A 27,259-nucleotide genomic window follows, 5' to 3' on the forward strand; every position below is an offset into this window, starting at 1 on the left:
ATAAACTAATGAACGGAACTGTAACGTACTTTTAACTAGGCCTGTCAGGACACAGACGCTACAGCTTGTCTGCAGTGGGGTCAGACACACAAATCCAGCCTCCACAGGACATAGGGCTTTTGAGCCCAGGAGCCCAAACTACAAGATGTCTGATGAGAAACCACGTTTATTATACCAGGAGCTGGTTTCAAAACACACCCAATAATGCAGAAAGAAATGTGCTCAAAGGTTTTCACACCTACTTTGCAAAAGTGTGAGTTTTGCCTGAAAACATGCCCTAGTAAATCAGAAGTTGTTATAATGTTCTCTTCTTCCAAACGGAGACAAAAAGTACTAAACTAGTCAAACAGGTCAAAGCCATTGCTTTCAGCTATCATTACTTAGCAGGAAAGTTTCGTAGGCTCTGGCTACACTATGAGGCTTTTAGCGACACAGCTGTGCTGTTACAGCCATGCTGCTAAAAGGCACACAGTGTAGCTGCTGTTTGTTGAGAGCTCTACTGCTGACAAAAAACTTCCACCCCCTATGAGTGGCAGCAGCTTTGTCAGCAGGAGAGTGCTCCTGCCAACAAAGTGCTGTTCACACTGGTGCTTTTTGTCTGTAAGACTTTTGTCTTTGGGGGGGGAGAAGGGAGGAGTTTGGGTTTTTTTAACACCCCTGAGCAACAAAAGTTTTGCCAACAAAGTGCCAGTGTAGACAAACCCTTAGCTACTCCTGAAACGTCAAGTATTAGCCACTAAAACAGAAGAAACAATGGCTTGCTCCATAATGGTAAATGATATGTTCCCATAAAAACAAAGGTCTTCTCTATGCAATATGTGGCCAATGCATCTATCTAACCGTGGGAACTATCAAACCAGTGTGTTAAACAAAAGTAAAAAAGCATCAGTAAGGAAAAAGAGAAGGACTGGTTGGAGAGAAGAATGGAACACTATTGGTACACACTCCATCTAAACAATCAGGGAACATACAGAAAAACTGACCTCTCTCAGTGCTTTTCATATACCTTTGCAGAAATTAATATACTGGACAGTGGAGTTCACAAAGCGTAACTTTTGGGAAGAGAGATACAAGCTACATCTAAAGACTAATACAGCACAAAGAGTAGACTCTTTGCCGGGTCACATGCTCTTTCTGCCCCAAGTGCAATCAGTACCTCTCACAAAGTAGAACTAGCTCAAATTAATGGTGAGAGACTGTTGTGCTTGGCATCCGCTTATAAATATAGCACTTTAATAGGAAGCTTAATTCAGCTATCTGAACAATAGAGATGAAACGTTCTCTAAACTGGAGAGACTAATTCAAATACTTCTCAATGCTCTCAGGGCTTGTCTACAGGAACATAATTTGTGGCCAACTGGCTGTAAATTTACACTGCATTAGTGTACAGCATACTAAGTGCCCATGTGGACACTACTGCTGGGCACTAGAAGTTCCCTAGTGCACTTTAATCTACTCTCTTTCAAAGTGGTGTAGATCAAAGTGCACTAAGGAGCTTCTAGTGCACAGCAGCTGGGGCCACTTGGACACTCAGCGTGCCGTATGTGAGCGTGGCCTTCATTTACATCCCAGCTTGCCCTGAACTAAGCATTCATTTAGACCAGTGGCTCTTAACCTTTCCAGCCTACTGTACCCCTTTCAGGAGTCTGATTTGTCTTGCATAACCTCAAGTTACATTTCACTTAAAAACTACTTGCTTACAAAATCAGAAATCAAAATACAGATGTGCCATACCACACATTACTGAAAAATGGCTTTTTCATTTTTATCATATAATTATAAAATAAATCAATTGGAATATAAATGGTGTACTTCCATTTCAGCGTATAGTATATACAATAGTATGAACAAGTCATTGGCTGTATGAACTTTTAGTTTGTACTGACTTTGTTAGTGCTTGTTATGTAGCCTGTTGTAAAACTAGGCAAATATTTAGATGAGCTGATGTACTCCTGGGAAGACCTAGGTGTACCCCTGGTTGAGAACCACTGATTTAGACAAGCACACAGCAGTAGACTACATGACAAGTCAGCCAATGAAACACCCGTTAGCTGTATTATCATCACCACAAAACACACACACACACACCCCAGTGCTACTAGGGCAGGACACTTGGTATTCCTTTCAGGAGTGTCACATACACCATAGGGCTTCAAAATGTATAGACTTGAGACTAATTTGTATTTGATTTGCTCAAGTTATATGGTTTCCATCCTCTCTCTCTTCAATGAGGAAAAACAAACAAGGCTCTGGACTTTCTGAACTTATGTTGGTTCTGTGGAGGTAGTAGTGGACTGACTGCACATATCTGAAGCAGTGAGGGTGTTGGCCATATGTGAAATCTCAGACAAAGATTGTAGAATACTTTCTTGTTCTGATATGAAATGTGACTAATACTGATGTAGGTGAGGAATGCTGAGACGAAGTCCTGAGCAGAGAGCTGAGACTGAGGTCAACTGATGTCTAAGGCTTGAGTTTTCAGATTCCCATAGCATATGGACAATTAAGCAAAACTTTATTTATGAAAAGTGAAGGTGAATGACAAAGGTGCAGTTGAAAATGCACGAGAACCAGCACTAGTTCAAAGAGGACAAATGAACTCACTGTGCACCTGAAAAAAAACAGTCCGGAAACAAAAGTTCGGGGTTAACAGCTCAGACTGCTGTTGCCTGAAGCTGGAGGAGCAGGGGAAGACCTCTTTGAAAGCCATCTATTGAGTATGCTGTGATTCACAATTCACAGAATCAAGAGGTCTGGTTTGAAATACTCTTGGATTCTGTTGTGAGGTAAACAGATGGATATTATTGTACAGTTTGGTTTTGGACAACACAGCTGTAAGAAACTTGCTTCCCCATGCTCAAGCCCTAGGGGGTTATGCTCTCCAGTATGCACTCCAGTATGGGGTGAAAGGAGAAGGCTCGTGCCAGAAGAATTGACTGAAGAGGATATTTTACTCTAGTGTCCAGAAAAAGTTAACACTCTCATTACGGATTTATTGGCAGAAGAGAGTCTGGTGAGACGCTACTTCCCTGGGCAATGCCCTGGGTAAGTTAAAAGTTGCATGTATTACTAGTCTTGTGGGGGTTTTCCTCCCAAAACTCGAATGAACTATTTGCAGTTTCCTCGAGAAGTGGCAATATGGAGCCGATAAAGACATGCACCTCAGGAGTCTTCCCCTAGGACTCAAAGTACTTCTGAAAGGGATCAAGTGGCCAGGAGTGTTTGAATTTTAAAAACATTGTGGAGACTCTAAGGGTACATCTACACTGCATTAAGAGACCTATGGCACCGAGTCTCAGAGCCCGGGTCTGACACTGGTGGGAGAGAGGGCAGGGTCTCAGAGATCAGGAGCTAGCACAAGACTTAACATCTACACTGCTACTTTTAGTGCCACAGCCTGTGCCCCAGAAGCCTGACTCAATTGACCCGGTGCCACAGTTTTTTCTGTGCAGAGCAGACCTCCACTCAGATTTTCCCCTTTATGAAGTTACTGGCATAGAACAGTCTGGGGAAGCAATGCCACCCTTCCTCCTCCACCTCTCCAGGGCTGAAGGAGGTCATATTAGCTTATATGAATGGAGCGCCTTTTATCCCAATACACTTTATAGCAGTGATTCCTAATGGTTTTAACTGGAGTCTCCCTGGGACACAAACAACTGGGAATACCCCCCACCCCATGCTGTTATCACCTTTTCTCCTGTCCATTTCATAGAATCATAGAATATCAGGGTTGGAAGGGACCTCAAGAGGTCATCCTGTCCAACCCCCTGCTCAAAGCAGGACCAATCCCCAACTAAATCATCCCAGCCAGGGCTTTGCCAAGCCTGACCTTGAAAACCTCTAAGGAAGGAGATTCCACCACCTCCCTAGGTAACCCATTCCAGTGCTTCACCACCCTCCTAGCGAAAAAGTTTTTCCTAACATCCAACCTAAACCTCCCCCACAGCAACTTGAGACCATTACTCCTTGTTCTGTCAACTGGTACCACCAAGAACAGCCTAGATCCATCCTCTTTGAAACGCCCTTTCAGGTAGTTGAAAGCAGCTATCAAATCCCCCCTCATTCTTCTCTTCTGCAGACTAAATAATCCCAGTTCCCTCAGCCTCTCCTCATAAGTCATGTGCTCCAGCCCCCTAATAATTTTTGTTGCCCTCCGCTGGACTCTTTCCAATTGTAGTGCGGGGCCCAAAACTGGACACAGTATTCCAGATGAGGCCTCACCAATGTCGAATAGAGGGGAATGATCATGTCCCTCGATCTGCTGGCAATGCCCCTACTTATACAGCCCAAAATGCCATTAGCCTCCTTGGCAACAAGGGCACACTGTTGACTCATATACAGAAAGGCCGAGAACCTAGCTATTACATCCTCTGCCCACTCTCCCCCACCCCAACAGGAGCCTCTCATCCTTTTCTGTCTGTTCTCCACTCCCTTCCCTCATCTTCTTGTTTCTTGCTTATTCCTTCTCTCTCTCTCTCTCTGATGTGTATGTTGCTTCATGCTGCTGGCGATGATCTTCTCTGTCTCCTCTCGTGCTTGCTCCCCCACCCTAGTTTTTATTTATATTGCAGACATACCAGTTAGGGATAGAGGCTTCATTGTCCTAGGCACTGTGCAAACCACAGAAAGACACTTCCTGCCGCAGAGAGCTTAAAATGGAATTACTACCAAGCATCATGCTGATCGGGGTGCAGATGTCTCTGAAAGAGGCAAGCTTGGCAGCTACCTACTGCTAACAGAAACATGTCTGCAGTTGGGAGTGGTGTGGCCAGTGGCACACTTATTCTTACCCTGAATTGGTTTAGCTTCAGTGTCTAGCCCTTGAATCACATTATGCCTTTGGCTGCTAGATGTTTTAAGGATAAAATCCATTAATGATTGTAAGGTGCTCCAATATTACCCCGGACAGCCACAGAATCACTGTGTAGATACTTAGACATAAGTGAGTGCACTAAAACCCACTGAAGATGAAAAATGAATAGACCTAAAGGCAGCACACAGAGCAGTAACTCAAGCTTTAATTGCTGCTGCAGCAGGGGGTTAAGATCTGATACTGTTGAGATGAGCTACAGCCTACATTAAGTTCCATACTCCAGACAAGCTTGGAGTTTTAACCCTCTTGGTCTCTAGTAACGGAAGGGGAAGAAGTCAAACAATGGCTGTTGGAAGCTCTGATATTCCCTGGCACAAAATGACAGATATAGCTTAACAGGGTAGGTGGCTGCCCTCTTCATGACAGATTGAGCGTGATCTCCTCAGTGTGCCAATAATCATTTAGTTACATAGGGTCTTGTGCTCCCAGGTATCCTGGCCAGCCTACCTGCAAGTTTTTACTTTTCTAGGAAGAAAGGCCCAATGTATAACTATAATCAGAGAGCTCAGCTTAGTTCTGCACTACTTACAAAGGTTAAAGGTTAGCACATACATTAAATGCTATAGCATTCTGAAATAGCCATATGACTCCCATCACCTCCTTCTGAGTTGGGTACCTGTATCTGAGAGAAGAACTTGCCCCAACAATTCATTTTTGTTTTAAATGGAGAAAAATAATGTTTAGTTGCTTCTGGGAACATAGGATAAATCACTGATACTTGAGAGTATAACTGCGTGTTAAGTCAGTCAATTAACCCAAAGTTAAGCAAAAGATCTTCACCCTTATCTATGGCTTGGCTAATAGTGGGCTAAAATGAATTACTCTTTAATTATGCTTTGTCAAAACGTGCTCTGCTGCAGAAATAATTTTCCATGGTACAAAATGCTTTTGGGAAGGATAAATATTCTGAGCACCTGATCACTCTGAGCCAGATACAGACACCTTAGAGAACAGATTTCACTTAGGAAAGTACCTAGTAAAGTACAGTGAAGATGAATCCAAACTCGTTTCTGGCGCCATTCCATTCTCTGGTCTTGGTTTTGTATAATTTGTCCTTTTGAAAGAGCACACAGGAGCAGCTCGTGTACAGAACTACAGACTGAGGCAGGAAGTCTATTGGCCCAAGTTGTTCTATGGAACTCAGCTAAACTGCAACATACCGTCTGTGACCTGGCCTCTTATAGCTAACAGTGAACATCTCAAATCCAAACAGCATGTAGCCTTCTGCCAAGAACAGAACAGGGAGGGGGTGCCACAAAATAAGAGCAAAAGAGAACGGGAGAAGGGGAGTGACAAAACCAGCAAAAAATCCCCAGAAAACAAGAGAGGGAAAAGGGAAGGAGAAAGAAAATGGACAGAAAACAATGGCTGTTCTATTCACAAGGAGATGTGCCTGCGAACCGATGGGGAACCTATTCCAAAGAGGTCAGATTTTGACATGGGATTTGTAGTCTAGGTTGACTTTCCAGATATATTTAGTTCTTTTAGAAGATGGGAAGGAGCACTGGAAAATGTTTCCAGAAGAAACTGATTACACCACAGTGGAGAAGTCTGGTGATCAAGTGGACTTTGTACAGCTTGTCCAGTGTCACCATTTCATCATGGAGAATGCCCACAAGGCACAAATCTCTCCCAGAACAGAAGGAAATTAATAGCAGTAGCTCACAGAGTTACCCTGGCCATACATATCCTCAATAAGGCATAAACACAGGCACAGAAATATAGCAGGGAATTATATGTTGAGACAACTTTACCAACACGGGTACAAGAGAAACTTTCCCCCATCAAACAACGGAAGTAGAACAAAGTACTCTCTGGCAATATAGGAAATGGTCTGAAGATGTGTGCCTTCAGCCAGTATCTTAAGCCCCACACAAGAGTCTTGAATCAGGGTCCTTCGTGATGAATGGGCAGAGGCTCCTCATCCCTTCTGGCTCGGGAGGCAATCTTGTGGTAAGTTCGTATAAGGCCATATGTAAACCTCCAGGAGCTGGGATGACTTAGAGAGAGTACCATACCTCCTGCTACTTACTGGCTTTGGAGCCAGTGTTTTTTGTTGGGCTGGGGTGGGTAGTTGAGGGAAGGGAGTTAGTTACCTGCACATGCATATCAGGTGATGTGGCTTGCATCTCATTCATTTATGGTGGAGGGGAAGGGCAGGGCTCTCATCCTCCTGATGAGCCTAGGATTGGCACATGAAGTGATAAGATTTCCAGGTAAGAAACCCAGGCTGCAGAATGTGATCTCTGTTCATAGTGCTCCTATCTGATTTCTGCTTTGCTGCATCTCTCCTAGGTTTGTTTGTACATTGTTTCGAGTGCATGTTTCCACCTTTTTCTTTAGTTAATTTCTACTATGCCTCAGGTTTGGGATGTTTAACAGCACTGTTTTGACACCATATTTCTCCCTCATCTAAACCAGTAGTTGAGGCCAGGGTGCAGTATCACAAGTTGCGTACGAGCACAACACAAACTGCTGAGAGGGAGTTGTAGTTCAGTACTGAGGTGCATCAGAGTACCACTCTGGACACAGATTGGCCAGCAAGGCCTTTCTGGACATTACTGGCATTATGGTAGCACCTAGAGACCCAACCAAGGATTACACTGTTACTTGTTTGTACAGCCAGGGCAAGGGAGGATGAAGTAACAAAATGATCAGAGTTTAACAAAACAGAAGTTTCAGTTCATTCCTTATCTAATCAAGGCCAGACTCATGCCCTTGTAGACATCATGACAGAGGCAGGTTTGAAAGGATTACAGGGCTGGCACCTTTAGAAATTTTGACACGGAAGGTTTCCTAAACAGAGCAGTATGGGAAAAGGCACACTGGTGTTTGGGGGAGAAGCAGACAGGCAGACTATAGAGGTTGTCATCGCTGAGAGAAAGCAGCAGTTAACAGCTTGACAAATGGCGATGTCACTAGATCTCTATGGTGCAAGGCTGAAACTCTCACAGTATGTACATGAAACTGGAAGTCCCTGTGGTTCAGCTTCATCTGCCCATACTCACAGACCCGACTGAGTTAAAAGGACATGTCATTTAAAAGCCATATTCTTGCTTTAAATAGCATCCTCTCCCCTTCAGGAGTCAGAGGAAGCAATCTGCTGTGGAGTCCTTGGTCTGGGAGACACTCATTTTCCTGGCTATGCTGCCCTTTGTGACAAGCAGACTCCCTTAACAGTCAGAATTGAGCTATCCAGCAGCCCACATATCACAAGGTCAGTTTTTCACAAGGGCACTTCCCACTTAGCCCTGGTCTACACTAGGACTTTAGGTCGAATTTAGCAGCGTTAAATTGATGTAAACCTGCATCCGTCCACACGATGAAGCCCTTCATTTTGACTTAAAGGGCTCTTAAAATCGATTTCCTTACTCCACCCCTGACAAGTGGATTAGCGCTTAAATCGGCCTTACGGGGTCGAATTTGGGGTACTGTGGACACAATTTGACGGTATTGGCCTCCGGGAGCTATCCCAGAGTGCTCCATTGTGACCGCTCTGGACAGCACTCTCAACTCAGATGCACTGGCCAGGTAGACAGGAAAAGAACCGCGAACTTTTGAATCTCATTTCCTGTTTGGCCAGCGTGGCAAGCTGCAGGTGACCATGCAGAGCTCATCAGCAGAGGTGACCATGCAGAGCTCATCAGCAGAGGTGACCATGATGGAGTCCCAGAATTGCAAAAGAGCTCCAGCATGGACTGAATGGGAGGTACGGGATCTGATCGCTGTATGGGGAGAGGAATCCGTGCTATCAGAACTCTGTTCCAGTTTTCGAAATGCCAAAACCTTTGTCAAAATCTCCCAGGGCATGAAGGACAGAGGCCATAACAGGGACCTGAAGCAGTGCCGCGTGAAATTTAAGGAGCTGAGGCAAGCCTACCAGAAAACCAGAGAGGCGAACGGCCGCTCCGGGTCAGAGCCCCAAACGTGCCGCTTCTATGATGAGCTGCATGCCATTTTAGGGGGTTCAGCCACCACTACCCCAGCCGTGTTGTTTGACTCCTTCAATGGAGATGGAGGCAACACGGAAGCAGGTTTTGGGGACGAAGAAGAAGAAGATGATGATGAGGTTGTAGATAGCTCACAGCAAGCAAATGGAGAAACCGGTTTTCCTGACAGCCAGGAACTGTTTCTCACCCTGGACCTGGAGCCAGTACCCCCCGAACCCACCCAAGGCTGCCTCCTGGACCCGGCAGGTGGAGAAGGGACCTCCGCTGAGTGTACCTTTTAAAATACTATACATGGTTTAAAAGCAAGCATGTGAAAGGATTAATTTGCCCTGGCATTTGCGGCTCTCTTGGATGTACTCCCAAAGCCTTTGCAAAAGGTTTCTGGGGAGGGCAGCCTTATTGCGTCCTCCATGGTAGGACGCTTTACCACTCCAGGCCAGTAACACGTACTCGGGAATCATTGTACAACAAAGCATTGCAGTGTATGTTTGCTGGCGTTCAAACAACATCCGTTCTTTATCTCTCTGTGTTATCCTCAGGAGAGTGAGATATCATTCATGGTCACCTGGTTGAAATAGGGTGCTTTTCTTCAGGGGACACTCAGAGGTGCCCGTTCCTGCTGGGCTGTTTGTCTGTGGCTGAACAGAAATGTTCCCTGCTGTTAGCCACAGGGAGGGGAGGAGGGTTGAGGGGGTAGCCACGCGGAGTGGGGAGGCAAAATGCGACCTTGTAACGAAAGCACTTGTGCTATGTATGTAATGTTAACAGCAAGGTTTACCCTGAAAGAGTGTAGCCACTGTTTTATAAAATGTGTCTTTTTAAATACCGCTGTCCCTTTTTTTTTTCTCCACCAGCTGCATGTGTTTCAATGATCACAGGATCTTCTCCTTCCCAGAGGCTAGTGAAGATTAGAAAGAAAAAAAAACGCACTCGTGATGAAATGTTCTCTGAGCTCATGCTGTCCTCCCACACTGACAGAGCACAGACGAATGCGTGGAGGCAAATAATGTCAGAGTGCAGGAAAGCACAAAATGACCGGGAGGAGAAGTGGCGGGCTGAAGAGAGTAAGTAGTGGGCTGAAGACAGGGCTGAAGCTCAAATGTGGCGGCAGCGTGATGAGAGGAGGCAGGATTCAATGCTGAGGCTGCTGGAGGATCAAACCAGTATGCTCCAGTGTATGGCTGAGCTGCAGCAAGGGCAGCTGGAGCACAGACTGCCACTACAGCCCCTGTGTAACCAACCGCCCTCCTCCCCAGGTTCCATAGCCTCCACACCCAGACGCCCAAGAACGCGGTGGGGGGGCCACCGGCCAACCAGCCACTCCACCACAGAGGATTGTCCAAAAAACAGAAGGCTGGCATTCAATAAAGTTGTAAACTTTTAAAGTGCTGTGTGGCATTTTCCTTCCCTCCTCCACCACCCCTCCTGGGCTACCTTGGTAGTCATCCCCCTATTTGTGTGATGAATGAATAAAGAATGCATGAATGTGAAGCAACGTCTTAATTGCCTCTGCAAGCAGTGATCGAAGGGAGGAGGGGAGGGTGGTTAGCTTACAGGGGAGTAGAGTGAACCAAGGGGCGGGGGGTTTCATCAAGGAGAAACAAAGAACTTTCACACCGTAGCCTGGACAGTCATGAAACTTGTTTTCAAAGCTTCTCTGATGCGTACCGCGCCCTCCTGTGCTCTTCTAACCGCCCAGGTGTCTGGCTACGCGTAACCAGCAGCCAGGCGATTTGCCTCAACCTCCCACCCTGCCATAAACGTCTCCCCCTTACTCTCACAGATATTGTGGAGCGCACAGCAAGCAGTAATAACAGTGGGAATATTGGTTTCGCTGAGGTCTAAGCGAGTCAGTAAACTGCGCCAGCGCGCCTTTAAATGTCCAAATGCACATTCTACCACCATTCTGCACTTGCTCAGCCTGTAGTTGAACAGCTCCTGACTACTGTCCAGGCTGCCTGTGTACGGCTTCATGAGCCATGGCATTAAGGGGTAGGCTGGGTCCCCAAGGATAACTATAGGCATTTCAACATCCCCAACAGTTATTTTCTGGTCTGGGAATAAAGTCCCTTCCTGCAGCTTTTGAAACAGACCAGAGTTCCTGAAGATGCGAGCGTCAAGTACCTTTCCCGGCCATCCCACGTTGATGTTGGTGAAACGTCCCTTGTGATCCACCAGAGCTTGCAGCACTATTGAAAAGCACCCCTTGCGGTTTATGTACTCGCCGGCTTGGTGCTCTGGTGCCAAGACAGGGATATGGGTTCCGTTTATGGCCCCACCACAGTTAGGCAATCCCATTGCAGCAAAGTCATCCACTATGACCTGCACATTTCCCAGGGTCACTACCCTTGATATCAGCAGATCTTTGATTGCGTGGGCTACTTGTATCACAGCAGCCCTCACAGTAGATTTGCCCACTCCAAATTGATTCCCGACTGACCGGTAGCTGTCTGGCGTTGCAAGCTTCCACAGGGCTATCGCCACTCGCTTCTCAACTGTGAGGGCTGCTCTCATCTTGGTATTCATGCGCTTCAGGGTAGGGGAAAGCAAGTCAGAAAGTTCCATGAAAGTGCCCTTACGCATACAAAAGTTTCGCAGCCACTGGGAATCGTCCCAGACCTGCAACACTATGTGGTCCCACCAGTCTGTGCTTGTTTCCCGAGCCCAGAATCAGCATTCCACAGCATGAACCTGCCCCATTAGCACCATGATGCATGCATTGGCAGGGCCCATGCTTTCAGAGAAATCTGTGTCTATGTCCTGATCACTCACGTGACCACGCTGACGTCGCCTCTTCGCCTGGTATCACTCTGCATGGTTCTGGTGCTGCATATACTGCTGGATAATGCGTGTGGTGTTTAATGTGCTCCTAATTGCCAAAGTGAGCTGAGCGGCCTCCATGCTTGCCTTGGTATGGCATCTGCACAGAAAAAAGGCGCGGAACGATTGTCTGCCGTTGCTCTGATGGAGGGAGGGGCGACTGACAACATGGCTTACAGGGTTGGCTTACAGGGAATTAAAATCCACAAAGGGGGTGGCTTTACATCAAGGAGTATTTCAGGCAGGACTTCACGGAGGGTTCCAATAAGAAATGGTGCACCTAAGTAATTGTTCTTATTGGAACAAGCAGGTTGGTCTGGCCTCTGATTGATACATGGCTAGATTTACCTTGCTGCACCTTCTCTGTGAGTGACTGCAGTGTGACCTAGAGGAATGAGTCCCCTAGACGGGGGAGGGGGGGAAGCAAATGAGTACAAAACAAATCTGGTCTATTTCTTGTTTTGATCCACTCCATCTATCTTTTACATCTTTGGCTGGCAGCAGACAGTGCAGAAGGATTGCAAGCCATCCACATCTCATGGCTGCTCGGCAGAAGATGGTACAATAGGACTGCTAGCAATCCGTATCGCCTGCCTGCTCACCATAAGATGGTTCAATAGGACTGACTGCAGGTCTGAAGAGAATGATCTGGTCAAGTCACTTCTAATGTAGTCCCTGCACCCATGTCTGCCCAGGCGCTCCTGGCCAACGTGGCCAGGAGCACCTCAGACATGACGATGATGGCTACCAGTCCTATTGTACCGTCTGCTGCCACAAGGCAATGGGTTGCTGCTGCTGTGTAGCAATGCAGTACCATGTCTGCCAGCACCCAGGAGACATATGGTGATGGTTACCTGAGCAGGCTCCATGCTTGCCGTGGTATGGCGTCTGCACAGGTAACTCAAGAAAAAAGGCGCGAAACGATTGTCTGCTGCTGCTTTCACGGAGGGAGGGAGGGAACGGGGGCCTGACAATATGTACCCAGAAGCACACGCGACAATGTTTTAGCCCCATCAGGCATTGGGATCTCAACCCAGAATTCCAATGGGCAGCGGAGACTGTGGGAACTGTGGGATAGCTACCCACAGTGCAACACTCCGGAAGTCGACGCTTGCCTCGGTACTGTGGAAGCACTCCGCTGAGTTAATGCACTTAATGCACTTAGAGCATTTTCTGTGGGGACACACACACTCAAATATATAAAACAGATTTCTAAAAAACCGACTTCTATAAATTCGACCTAATTTCGTAGTGTAGACATACCCTTAGTGAAGCATCAACCAGGATTTTCTGTAATTCAGGGGCTCCTGACACCACACCTCATCACTCCCTCTTCCATCAAGGAAAAGAGGTGATTTTCAGAAAAAGAAAAGAAAGGTCCATAGAGTCCATCTAGAACATTCATTAACATGTCTACCTCAAGACAGACATTGGAGCTCACAGAAAAGTAGATTTTAAAAATTACATTTTAATGGTTGAAATGGTCTCTAGATTTTAAAAAACAGCCAGTGGAAATGAGCCATGCCAGGGTGTGCACTGCTATAGTGCTGCACTTTGCAGGGGTTAAAGGCACTTTACCTACATCTACATGCCTATTCTATTCTATCCAGGTTCATTTAGCAACCTCACCACCACAGTAACTGAGTGCCATCCAGCAGTTCATTAAATGGCACGACTAACATCTCATGTTTGGTATGTCCCTCAACCTCTTCCCAGGTGAAGAACTGTGTGTTTAGTGAAGTGTTTTTAATGAACATGCTGCTCTGCATTTATATCAGAAGGCTGGTCAAAGAAGTGCTCCTATGCTTGGAGTGAAAGCTGGCGAGGTTTGTGATGGTCCTTTGTTCCTGTGAGTTCATTCCACATTTGTGACTCAACACATTCACGAATATCCTAGGAATGTGCACCTTGCTGTGGCTAATTGCCAAAGTGCTCAATTGATGTGGCCAATAATGTAAGTGGTCAATTTATCTACTCCAAGACTGAAGTAGCAGGGGGAGCTGTAGGACATAGCAGATAGAGCTGTGCTGTTGGTCAGACCCAATACGCATGAGCAGAGCTGTCTCTTTCAAGAACTCTGAAGTTCATAATAGATACGTCGCTATTTGTGATTATATTAACTGCTCCAAAGCTGTAGCAATGGAAGCCATCTAAATCTAAGCAAATGTGTCAAATTTAAACCAAATGTTAAAGAAAGCTAGAAACAGAAGAAGAGCATTTTTAGATTCTGATTAACTTTTCACCCAGATTGAGAGCAGGTATATTGAACAAACAAAACTAAAAATGCAAATGTATCAAATTAGCAAGCTTTAATTTGGGGGGAGAATGAAGGACTGTAGGGGTTACTTCAAGTAAGTAGAAGATATGAGCAATGAGATTGAAATAGCTAATCAAAGATTGCAATCCAGTTCCCTGCCGCCTCACCCCACCATGCTACCTCAGAACATTACTCTACTCAAGCTGTTGAAGGTGAGCCTTATCCTGGCTAGAGGAGGAGCACAGCCACACAGGCTGAATGTCCTTGTTCAAACTGGGTGAGAGTCTGAATATTAGGCAGTTACACACAGGAAAAAAGGAGCCAAGTTTTCTTTGAGCAAACTTGTCTACCCTTCAACTAGGAAATCCTGAACCTTGCTGAGAACTAAACAGAGTCTGCAAAAGGAAGCAGAACAGAGAGTTAATCAGTCTTCTGTTTTCAAAGCTACAGCATCTGTCTTTTAAAAACATTCAGCACAATTAGGTCTGTGCTGGCTTGTTTTAATTTCCACCTAGCAATAGTCGCTAACAACGGCACCTTTCTAGTCAGAGGTTCACCCTTCTCTCTCTCTCTCGTAGCAGTAGGAGATATATGCTCCTATTAGTTTCCTGATTTAGGATAACAGGGGAAGGGAATCTCCTTTAGAACAGGGGTTCTCAACCTTATTCTTTCAGGGCCCCCGCAACATGATATAAAAACTCCACAGCCCACCTGTGCCACAACTGGTTTTCTGCATATAAAAGCCAGGGCCAGTGTTAGGGGGTAGCAAGCAGGGCAGTTGCCTGGGGCCCCACAGCACAGGGCCCCGATGAAGCTAAGTTGATCAGGCTTTGGCTTCAGCCCCAGGTGGCAGGGCTCAGGGCCCTGGGCTTCAGCCCCATGTAGGGTGGGTCTTTGGCTTTCTGCCTTAGGCCCCAGCAAGTCTAATGCTGGACCCACTTGGAGGACCCCCAAAACCTGCTTACAGCCCCCCCAGGGTGCCCTGGACCCCTGGTTGAGAACCACTGCTTTAAAATACCTTAGCAAAGCATTGAGTGACACACTGCTCCTCCCTCAGATCATACAAAGTCAACAAATCCAGATCTTAAGTCTTATTTTTACCAGGAAGGTCTCTTCAGGACCTCCCTTTGATTAAATCCCTTCCCCCACTTTCTCGGGTCAGGCTGGACTCTCACTTGCTTCAGGAGTACCATCCCGATATACATAAAACTACTACTACAGATGCACTTCCCTTGAAATGTATTTCACTGCTATAAATCAAAGACAAAGTTAGAAACAGTACTGTTAGAATCACATAGGCCTCTAGATTCAAGAAGTGGAGAGAAAATAGACATGCCAGAGAGCTGCTCCTTATAATAGAGTTGCATGGACTTAAATAGGTAGCTGAAATAGTAGCTTACATTAAGGGAAACACACCCCTGCCTCAGAGCTTAGAATCTTCTTACTTTCAGAAGAAATTCTTTAGAAGAGGCCATTAGGACCAGACCACTGGGTTATGGCTATGCAGCACAGTGCACCTTGAACCAGTTTAGGAGTGGCCTTGATTCTCACTACCTGAGCTCATGAGGTACATTGCAGAGATGATACACATGGAATTGGAGGAAGAGTTCCTAACAACTCTGACCATCCTCTTGCCACCTACCGATTCACAGAGCAACCCAGCTTTGCTGGAGAATAAGCATATTGACTGTAGCTGTTTAAATGGAAAAACTGCAGAGAGAACAGGACCTACGACATGCTGCCTGGTTTTGGTGCCTATGGTTGGTAAAAGACTCACTTGCATGCCGGGGAGTAAAAATAAAACAATCACTCTTGGAGTTCAGAAGGGTTCACTCTACCCAAACACACATGCCCCTAGAAGTTTCTTTAAGTGACTTTTTGCAAAGAAGTGGTTTGATCAGCATTTAAGAGGATCATCTCTTGGAGGAGGAACTGTTATGTTTGTACAAGATGAATTCCAGAGCAAGAAATTACCGCTTAATTATTTTCCAGTCGAATACTTGGATGACGACACCTCAAACACCTTGAGAGATGGGCTGTTCATTCTCAGCATTATGCAGGAATTAGGGACACTGCTGTGCCATATACTAGCAGGGTTTATTTAGGGGGGAAATAAAAAGAACAAGGAATAAGTAATCTTCAAGTGTCATTATTAGGACATGAAAGATGTGTTATGAACTAGAAATATATGCACTAATATGCCTGAAAGCTAAACCAGGAATGTCTTCCAGGCAGTGAAAAGTAAACAGGAGATACTTTGTGTATGCACACAGTGTCAAAGTCTGTTGGCAGGAGCAGGCAGTCAGAAGCTGCCACCCAGATTAACTCAGCATGAAGGGACTACAGTGTATTTATTAACTAACATTTTAAAGCAGGTTACTATGGAACCCCTGTTACACAGCAATTTGCACTAATAAGCATGCATAAAAATAAACATTCACATGCAACTATTTTAAAAATCCAGCTGCCAAAAAGCAACACTTCTCAGGAGGGAAATACATTCCTGTTTTATGGTTAACCCACAGCTTTAGAAGTATTTCTGGTCTAAATTTGTTGTTCTTCCACTCAGAGGATAGCTGCATGAACAAGAAAAGCTGAGCCTAGACAGGTTATGGCAATAAGCATTGTTAAATCCACACCAACAACAAAACAGTTAATATGGAATAGCTGAGGACACAGTCTATGGTGTAGGGACTTTAACAAAAGCAGCATGCAGATGGAGAGAAAGGCCCAGTGAGCCGAGAACCACTCACTGTGGGAGGTATGGAGTACCAACAGCTCTAACAAGGAACTATCAGTTCCAGTGATCTGCTGAACTTCTGATATGTTCTGCATTAACATAGAAAATCCAAACTCTCAACAGCCATGAAATATGAAAAAGACATTAAGGAAAAAAATGGAGAAGGTCATAGACTGACTTTTTATCCTTAAATTTGGAAACAGAGCCCAGCAACCTTCTAGAATATATATATATATAACAAGAAGAAAAATGATCCACTTGAAATTGTAGACTTTTAAATCCATACACCTAGGTCATGCACCTCCTCAATTCTATTATGATAAACAGCATTTCAGTAATTTTTCTCACTTACAGAAAATAAAATTCAGTTCAAACTATAACCTTCCTAAATTAAGAGGAAATTTACTTGCTGGAAGTGAGATAGGTGTCAACATCAATGGCCTCCAGACATCCCATAGGTGGATGGAGGGAGGAATAAAACACTGACCTACTTTTGTGAACTGGAGTGTTTGAAGCCTTCACTTTATGCATATTAAATTTTCTTAAGAAATGAACTTCACCAGAGGTTTTTACTCCTCTTTCCCTCCACACAAACAGGGGCTGGGGGAGGCATTATGGAAATACGCTAAAGCAAAGACAGTGGTAAGTAACGCACCGGATTTCGAAGAGCATGTTGCTGTGACGGTCGATCCCTATGTGCGTGGCTGTCTCTAGTTATTGCAGATGCCCCGGAATCTACATGAATGGACCCCACTGGAGTAGGCTGCAAAATAAAGCACCCATTATACATAGAAACCAATGCGTTGCCTAGGTTCCACTCCCACGCTACATGCATAGGCTCTACTACTAGGTTAGCTGAGATTCAGTGTGGAAGACCCAGGAAAATATAGGCCTAAAATAGTTTGAACAGCCAAAGAGAATCACAGCAGATGCTGTAAAATCTCTATGAGACTCAAAGGCTTGCTGGACATTTACAGACACTAACATCTAATGGTACACTGAAACACAATACTGTTATATATTGTGACAAAGCTTTGTCCTTGCCTCCGTGGGTCCCGTGTTTCCCGGCGGACTTCGCTAGCCTCAGAGGCTCACTGTGACCCTCCACGTAACCCTTCTTTCTCTAGAGACAAGGGTCACAGTCTACTGAGCTGTTTTCATCATAAGCCAGCAAGGGAGGTGAAGAGAAGTTATCCTTCCTTGCACAGACTCTGTTGTCTCCCAGTCTCAGTGATTAATCAGGGGGCAAAGGTGGGGGGGGGAGCCCGGGCCCACCCTCTACTCCGGGCTCCAGCCCAGGGACCCTAATAGTATCAGCTATGGTAGCTGACCTTTTAGAAACATGACATGTACAATTCCCTGGGCTACTTCCCCCACAGCAACCCTCCCTTCCTCAAGCTCCACTTCACCCTTACCTCAGGGCCTCCTTCCTTGTGCCTGATATGGTGTGTACTACTCAGCCTCTCCAACAGCGCAACTTCCTCCCACAGCTCCTGACATGCACACCCTCCTGACTGACTGGGAGGCTTTTAACTAGTTTCAGCCAGCCCCTAATTGGCTTCAGGTGTCCCAATCAACCTAGCATTCTCCCTGCCTTCTGGAAAGTTCTTAATTGGCCCCAGGTGTCTTAATTGACCTGGAGCAGCTTCCATTTCACTTAACCTGGTACCAGGGATTTGTTTAGCCTGGAGCTAATATATCTATCTCCCACTACTTTTCTATAGCCATCTGGCCTTGCCCTGTCACATATTGCCCCCTCTGCTCAACACCATAGAGTTGGGCAACTTGGGATGCCAGGCAGTATGCTCGTGACAGACCATCAGCGTTGCCATGGTGGTCCAGCCCTGTGCCGTATGCGGAACTGGAATGGTTGGAAGGATAAGAACCACCCTTGCATTCTTTTCCTTATTCTGCTGCATCCACTGGAGGGGTGCATGGTCTGTCACAAGAGTAAATCGCTGACCTAAGAGGTAATAACGCAGTGTCTCCATAGCCCATTTGACAGCAAGGCATTCTCTCTCGACTACTGCGTATTTCTGTTCTCTTGGGAGAAGCTTTCTGCTTAGGTAGAGGATCGGGTGTTCCTCTTCTCCCACCATTTGCGACAGAACTGCTCCCAACCCCACTTCGGAAGCGTCTGTTTGTACAATAAATTCCCTGTTAAAGTCCGGGGCTATGAGTATGGGGTCATTACAGAGGGCCATCCGAAGGTCTGTAAGTGCCCCCTCTACTGAGTTGGTCCACTTTACCATGTCTGGACCTCGGGCCTTCAACAGGTCCGTTAGGGGACTTGCCCTAGTGGCGAAGTGGGGAATAAACCATCGGTAGTAGCCTACCACACTTAGGAACGCATGGACCTGCTTCTTTCGGGTCGGCTGGGGCCAGTTTTGAATTGCCTCTAGCTTATTCGTTTGGGGCTTCACTATGCCCCTTCCCACAATATATCCCAGGTACCTAGCCTCTGCTAGCCCTATGGAGCATTTAGTGGGATTAGCAGTGAGGCCAGCCCGCCTTAAGGTGCGCAGTACTGCCTCAACTTTCTCCAAGTAGGTTCCCCAGTCTGGTGTATAGATGATGACATCATCTAGGTATGCAGCTGCATAACTAGTATGGGGGCGCAGCAGCTTATCCATGAGGTGCTGGAATGTGGCTGGGGCCCCATGTAGCCCAAAAGGGAGGACAGTGTACTGGAATAGCCCATCTGGGGTGGTGAATGTTGTCTTTTCTTTAGCTTCTTTGGTCAGAGGAATCTGCCAGTACCCTTTTGTCAGATCCAGTGTAGTCAAGAATCGGGCACTACCCGGTCAGTCAACCAGTTCGTAGAAGTGTGGTATGGGGTATGCATCAAACTGGGATATTTCACTCAGTCGGCGAAAGTCATTACAGAATCTCATGGTACCGTCAGGTTTAGGCACTAGAACAATTGGACTGGACCACTGACTGTAACATTCTTCAATAACCCCTAATTCTAACATTTTCTTTACTTCGGCCTTGATTTCTTCTCTTTTGGCTGCTGGGATTCAGTAGGGTCTCAGTGTTACCTTGGGTCCGGGGATCGTGCGGATATGGTGATAGGTCTCAGTTGTCCACCCTGGTTTTGTAGAGAACACATCTCTGTTGCAATTAATCATGTCGGCTGCCTTGATCTTTTGGATCGGCGTCAAGTCGGATGATATCCTCACTTGCTCGTGTAAATTATCCTCCTGGGGAAGGGTCTCCTGCATGACTAAGCATGCCTCTCGATCGTGCCCAGGTTTCAGAAGATTTATGTGGTAAATTTGCTCCGATTTCCGGTGGCCTGGCTGCCACACCTTATAGTTCACCTCTCCCATGGCTTCGATTATTTCGTAGGGTCCCTGCCACTGGGCCAACAGTTTACTTTCTGCTGTGGGCACCAGTACCATAACCTGATCCCCTGGTTGGAACCGTCGAAGCTTTGCTTGGTGGTTATAATGGGTTAGTTGGGTCTCCTGTGCTCTCTCCAAGTGCTCCCGTACAATGGGCGTAACCTGGGCTATCCGATCTCTCACCTGCAGTACATGCTCAACTATGAAGAATTAGTAGGGGAAGCAAAAGTGGATGGGAATCTGGGAGGCAGTGACCATGAGTTGGTTGAGTTCAGGATCCTGACACAGGGAAGAAAGATAAGCAGCAGGATACGGACCCTGGACTTCAGGAAAGCAGACTTTGACTCCCTCAGGGAACGGATGGGTAGAATCCCCTGGGGGACTAACATGAAGGGGAAAGGAGTCCAGGAGAGCTGGCTGTATTTCAAGAAATCCCTGTTGAGGTTACAGGGACAAACCAGCCCGATGTGTTGAAAGAATAGTAAATATGGCAGGCGACCAGCTTGGCTTAACGGTGAAATCCTAGCGGATCTTAAACATAAAAAAGAAGCTTACAAGAAGTGGAAGGTTGGACATATGACCAGGGAAGAGTATAAAAATATTGCTCGGGCATGTAGGAATGAAATCAGGAGGGCCAAATCGCACCTGGAGCTGCAGCTAGCAAGAGATGTTAAGAGTAACAAGAAGGGTTTCTTCAGGTACGTTGGCAACAAGAAGAAAACCAAGGAAAGTGTGGGCCCCTTAATGAATGAGGGAGGCAACCAAGTGACAGAGGATGTGGAAAAAGCTAATGTACTCAATGCCTTTTTTTGCCTCTGTCTTCACTAACAAGGTCAGCTCCCAGACTGCTGCGCTGGGCATCACAACATGGGGAATAGATGGCCAGCCCTCTGTGGAAAAAGAGGTGGTTAGGGACTATATAGAAAAGCTGGACGTGCACAAGTCCATGGGGCCGGACGAGTTGCATCCGAGAGTGCTCAAGGAACTGGCGGCTGTGATTGCAGAGCCATTGGCCATTATCTTTGAAAACTCGTGGCGAACGGGGGAAGTCCCGGATGACTGGAAAAAGGCTAATGTAGTGCCAATCTTTAAAAAGGGGAAGAAGGAGGATCCTGGGAACTACAGGCCAGTCAGCCTCACTTCAGTCCCTGGAAAAATCATGGAGCAGGTCCTCAAAGAATCAATCCTGAAGCACTTACATGAGAGGAAAGTGATCAGGAACAGTCAGCATGGATTCACCAAGGGAAGGTCATGCCTGACTAATCTAATCGCCTTCTATGATGAGATTACTGGTTCTGTGGATGAAGGGAAAGCAGTGGATGTATTGTTTCTTGACTTTAGCAAAACTTTTGACACGGTCTTCCAGAGTATTCTTGTCAGCAAGTTAAAGAAGTACGGGCTGGATGAATGCACTATAAGGTGGGTAGAAAGTTGGCTAGATTGTCGGGCTCAACGGGTAGTGATCAATGGCTCCATGTCTAGTTGGCAGCCAGTGTCAAGTGGAGTGCCCCAGGGGACAGTCCTGGGGCCGGTTTTGTTCAATATCTTCATAAATGATCTGGAAGATGGTGTGGATTGCACTCTCAGCAAATTTGCGGATGATACTAAACTGGGAGGAGTGGTAGATACGCTGGAGGGCAGGGATAGGATACAGAGGGACCTAGACAAATTGGAGGATTGGGCCAAAAGAAATCTGATGAGGTTCAATAAGGATAAGTGCAGGGTCCTACACTTAGGACAGAAGAACCCAATGCACAGCTACAGACTAGGGACCGAATGGCTAGGCAGCAGTTCTGCGGAAAAGGACCTAGGGGTGACAGTGGACGAGAAGCTGGATATGAGTCAGCAGTGTGCCCTTGTTGCCAAGAAGGCCAATGGCATTTTGGGATGTATAAGTAGGGGCATAGCGAGCAGATCGAGGGACGTGATCGTCCCCCTCTATTCAACATTGGTGAGGCCTCATCTGGAGTACTGTGTCCAGTTTTGGGCCCCACACTACAAAAAGGATGTGGATAAATTGGAAAGAGTCCAGCGAAGGGCAACAAAAATGATTAGGGGTCTGGAACACATGACTTATGAGGAGAGGCTGAGGGAACTGGGATTGTTTAGTCTGCAGAAGAGAAGAATGAGGGGGGATTTGATAGCTGCTTTCAACTACCTGAGAGGTGGTTCTAGACTATTCTCAGTGGTAGAAGAGGACAGGACAAGGAGTAATGGTCTCAAGTTGCAGTGGGGGAGGTTTAAGTTGGATATTAGGAAAAACTTTTTCACTAGGAGGGTGGTGAAATACTGGCGTTGCCTAGGTAGGTGGTGGAATCTCCTTCCTTAGAAGTTTTTAAGGTCAGGCTTGACAAAGCCTTGGCTGGGATGATTTAATTGGGGATTGGTCCTGCTTTTGAGCAGGGGGTTGGACTAGATGACCTCCTGAGGTCCCTTCCAACCCTGATATTCTATGATTCTATGTTCCTTCTGGGATATGGCTCCTCTTCCCAGGCTTCCCTGGCTATATCCAATATGCTCCGAGGGTGGCACCCATATAGTAGTTCGAATGGAGAGAAACCAGTGGAGGCTTGCGGAACCTCCCGGATGGTGAACATGAGGTAAGGCAATAGGGTATCCCAATCTTTCCCATCCCGGCTCACCACTTTCCTGATCATAGCCTTGAGGTTCCTATTGAACCTTTCCACAAGGCCATCTGTTTGCGGGTGGTATACAGATGTCCGTAGGGCTTGTACATGGAGCAATGAACAGAGATCTTTCATCAACTTGGACCTGAAAGGTGTCCCTTGATCAGTCAATATTTCCTCGAGTAGCCCAACCCGGGCAAAGATCTGTACTAGCTCCTTAGCTATTGTCTTGGAAGCTGTGTTGCGCAGGGGAACAGCTTCCGGGTACCGGGTTGCATAGTCCAGTACAACAAGCACATGGTGGTGGCCCCGAGCTGTCTTCTCTAGGGGCCCTACCAGATCCATGGCTATCCGTTCGAAAGGAACCTCTATTATTGGAAGAGGCATCAAAGGAGCCAGCAAGTGCGACCAAGGGCTATGTAACTGACACTCCAGACAAGAGGTGCAGTATCGCTGGACATCTTCATGTATTCCTGGCCAGAAGAACCTCCGCAGGATCCGTGCCTGGGTTTTCTCTACCCCTAGGTGTCCTCCAAACAGGTGACTGTGGGCGAGACTCAATATGGCTTTTTGAGGTTTTCGTGGCACCAGAAGTTGTTGTATCACTTGCTCCTGCATTTGCACCACGCGGTACAGGAGATCTTTCTTCACTATAAAGTAAGGTCCGGGACCCCGGACCTTCCCATCCACGGGTATCCCATCGATCTCGGCCACCTCCTTCCTGGCGTTATCATATCTGGGGTCCTCCACCTAGTCCCGCCCAAAAGTCTCTCTCCCGGGACTAACCTGCCCAAGCTTCCAGGGCTGGCTTCTGTTTCTTCCAACGGCTCGCCGCCATCATGGCTGGGGGCACCTTCTGGCTCACCTTTTGTGGTGGAAGTTTCTCTGTTGGCTGCTCACGTCCTTCTGCCTACTAGGGAGGTCCTCTGGCCCTGGGTCAGGATCCGGGTTCCCAAGGCCTTCGCAGCCTTCCTCTCTTTTTTTGTCTTCCGGGGGGCTGAGAACAGATCCTGAGAAATCTCAGCAAACATTGGGGGTTGACATTCCCCTGGTAACGAGTCGCTGTCCTCAGGGTCCCCACCTCCCTCCAGCCTCTCTGGGGGGAGTAAATTATCAAACCCTGGATAGTCCCTCCCAATGACTACAGGATATGGAAGTTTAGGAAGTACGCCCACGGTCACCTCAATGGGGTTTCCCTGAACCTCTATCTCCACTGGGATGGTGGGGTAATGGCTCACAGCCCCATGCACGCACGTCACTGCTACACGTTTGGCTTGTAGCAGCTGACTATTTTTTACCAGCTTACCCGATATGAGGGTGATAGCACTCCCAGAGTCCACAAGCGCTGTAGTCTCTGCTCCATTTATTCTCACTGGCCTGGTGTAATTATGCTGGGCTAATGCGACCCTGGTGAGGTGGATAAGGGAGCTTGGGACCTCCCAATCCCCCAAGTTACATTGCACAGGCTCCTCGGTGCTGGGACACTGTGCTGCTATGTGTCCCCACTCCCCACATACATAACATCTATAATTGCTTTTAATCACTCCCCTCTCCTGGGGGCTAGGGGGTTTAGTCCCATGGTTCCCCCCACTCAGGCCAATCCCTTCCTTCTAGGGTCCCCGCTGGTTTTTGCCCCCCCCCCCCTTCTTCCACCTAGGACTCCCCAGGGGTTTGGCTGCCCAACCTTCCAGGGTTGGGGTCAGGTGCTTGCTTCGAAAGGGGCCTTCCTTGGGTAGTCGGGTCAGTTCCCTGGCTGTCATCAGTCTTTCTACAAGTGTGATCATCTTGTCGTACGTGGACCGATCGTTCTGGCCTACCCATCTGGCAGCAGTCCCCACACATAACGGTCGATGACCAGGATCTCCAAAATCTCCTCCCGCCTGCACACCTTGGGCTGTAACCACTTCCGTGCGAGGTGTATGAGGTCGAATAGCTGGGACCTCGGCAGTTTGTTCTCCTGGTATTTCCACTCATAGAACCTCTGAGCCCTTACCGCTGCCGTTACCCCTGATTGTGCTAGGATGTCTGCCTTCAGATGGGTATAGTCAGTGGCATCCGTGGCAGGAAAGTCAAAGTAGGCCTTCTGGGCCTTTCCACACAAAAAAGGGGCGAGAATGCTGGCCCACTGCTCCTGGGGCCACGCCTCACGCTAAGCAGTCCTTTTGAATGAGAGGAGATATGCCTCTATGTCATCTCCTGACGTCATCTTTGGCAGACAACCAGTGGCCCTCAGGGTTCGCGTCCCATCGGGCCTGGGTGGTGAGGATCTTCAGCTGGTCCACCACCCCTCTCAAGAGGGCATGATCTTGGGTCGCCTGGCTCATCAATAATTGATTGGTTTCATGCTGTAGCCGCATAAACTCCTGTTGTGCCATTGCCTGAACCCAGGTGGCCTCCTGCTGGGCTGCCGTGGCTTGTACCAGAGATCTTACCACCTCCTCCATTGTGATACAAAACAAACAAAAACCAAAAAAAAAAAAAAAATCCAAAACCCCAGTGCACTTTTTTCTTTTTTTTAAACCTCTTTCTCCCGCCAAGCTATGAATGAAATCCCACCTCTGACACCAGTTGTGACACAGCTCTGACCTTGCCACTGTGGGTCCTGTGTTTCCGGGCGGATTTTGCTAGCCTCAGAGCCTCACTGTGACCCTCCACGTAACCCTTCTTTCTCTAGAGACAAGGGTCACAGACTACTGAGCCATTTTCATCATAAGCCAGCAAGGGAGGTGAGAAGTTATCCTTCCTTGCACAGCCTCTGTTGTCTCCCAGTCTCAGTGATTAATCAGGGGGCAAAGGTGTGGGGGGGGGAGAGCCTGGGCCCAGCCTCTACTCCGGGCTCCAGCCCAGGGACCCTAATAGTATCAGCTATGGTAGCTGACCTTTTAGAAACATGACATGTACAATTCCCTGGGCTACTTCCCCCACAGCAACCCTCCCTTCCTCAAATTCCACTTCACCCTTACCTCAAGGCCTCCTTCCTTGTGCCTGATATGGTGTGTACTACTCAGCCTCTCCAACAGCGCAACTTCCTCCCACAGCTCCTGACATGCACACCCACCTGACAGACTGGGAGGCTTTTAACTAGTTTCAGCCAGCCCCTGATTGGCTTCAGGTGTCCCAATCAACCTAGCATTCTCCCTGCCTTCTGGAAAGTTCTTAATTGGCCCCAGGTGTCTTAATTGACCTGGAGCAGCTTCCACTTCACTTAACCTGATACCAGGGATTTGTTTAGCCTGGAGCTAATATATCTATCTCCCACTACTTTTCTATAGCCATCTGGCCTTGCCCCATCACAATATATTTATAAAGGTACCCAACTCCATGGTATCTGAGCACACTTTAGTGTGCTTTAAATTGAGTTAATTACAATTGCAAATAGGGATAGTTTTATGCATAGTGTTTTCCTCCTCATCTCATGTCTTCTTACTTTTAGGAACAGGATGTGTTAATTAAGGCTTCATCTGCTCAGTTCCCAACTAAATCATAATCCCAGCTTGTAACTTCATGATCTCCATAGCAACCAATGGTGAATTGTTAAAGGAATGATAGGAAACTTGTCTTAAAATGGGCTTTTTGCCCATTGCCTCTGAAATTAAACATTAGTGAAGAGAAATGAGATTTACAAGAATGACTTCCTTTTAAAAGATAATGTTACTGTGCAAAATAAGCAAACATAGGAAATGTTGTATATAATGACTGAGTATTCATGTAAAAACCACAAAAGCAGAGTGGCCTACAAACACAGTAAGTGACTGTCCTTTGCATGAGCAACCAGCAGAATGGATTCTACATAGATATGTTTTATGAGAGTTCTTCAAGAGGCATCAGTGGGCCTCTTGGCAAAGCTTTTTCCGCATACAGATGGTTCCATAATTTCTAAGCAACATGTCAGGAATGTAGTTAGCATGTTCTGTTTGGTGGTGACAGACCAGGGAACTAATCTTCTGCTGCAAGCTGATGAACAAGGGAACAATGACAGCATGCTTAGAAAAGGAGAGGGTGGAAGTTAAGGAGTTAGCAGACTCCAGAACATGAGCATTCTGCATTTACCCTTTCCCCTATGGCCCTCCCCATGATTAGAAGAGCAATCTAAAAACACACTGGTATTGGGATTTGCCCTTTTTTAGAATCCCCAGACCATTGTAAGGGAGAGGTTATTTCTCATGACAAAACCAACTTGATGAAAGTGTCCACATGCAGGAGGTTCTGCGTCTAAAATCCATGACTTCTAATCATTCTGTAACAGGCAGCAGTCTCCATCCTGTTAAGTGTTGGAACACTACAAAAAGCCGCAGTTTAATTATTGCTGAGTCCCTTGGGCAGATGTGGCTCATTATGAGTCCATCCTGCATATAACAGACTTGGGTGCTATGTTCTGAAACAGAAAGGTCCTGAGGGATGGAACCTTAGGAGCATCCAAGCTTGACCGAGAAGGGTAATACTTCATTTAAAAACAAATTTGCCAACAATCTAGTAATGATTTTTGTGATCTTTTGTATGAAGCGAGAAGAAGTGTCACTGCAGCAAAATACTCTGTAGCTAATGTTAATATGCACATGAATGTGTTAAAATTTGCCAGCTGTTCCTGTGGTATGACCTGCAACTGCCATATGGGACACTCAGGTTGGATTGCCTCATTATAGCA

General features: G+C 46.7%; 1 protein-coding gene across 5 annotated transcripts in view; it reads right to left on the minus strand.

The window, feature by feature from the left end:
* CSNK1G1 (casein kinase 1 gamma 1) overlaps window positions 1-27,259 on the minus strand; it is a 260,942-nt gene that overhangs the window by 23,004 nt on the left and 210,679 nt on the right. For all 5 annotated transcript variants that reach the window (XM_084640922.1, XM_084640920.1, XM_084640919.1 and 2 more), the window contains one exon: window positions 17,296-17,403. In XM_084640922.1, the coding sequence (XP_084497048.1) occupies window positions 17,296-17,403 (108 nt within the window). The remainder of the gene's footprint in view (window positions 1-17,295; window positions 17,404-27,259) is intronic.

The sequence above is a fragment of the Lepidochelys olivacea genome (genome assembly GCF_965140295.1).
Source record: "Lepidochelys olivacea isolate rLepOli2 genome assembly, chromosome: 10".
NCBI classification, from domain to species: domain Eukaryota; kingdom Metazoa; phylum Chordata; order Testudines; family Cheloniidae; genus Lepidochelys; species Lepidochelys olivacea.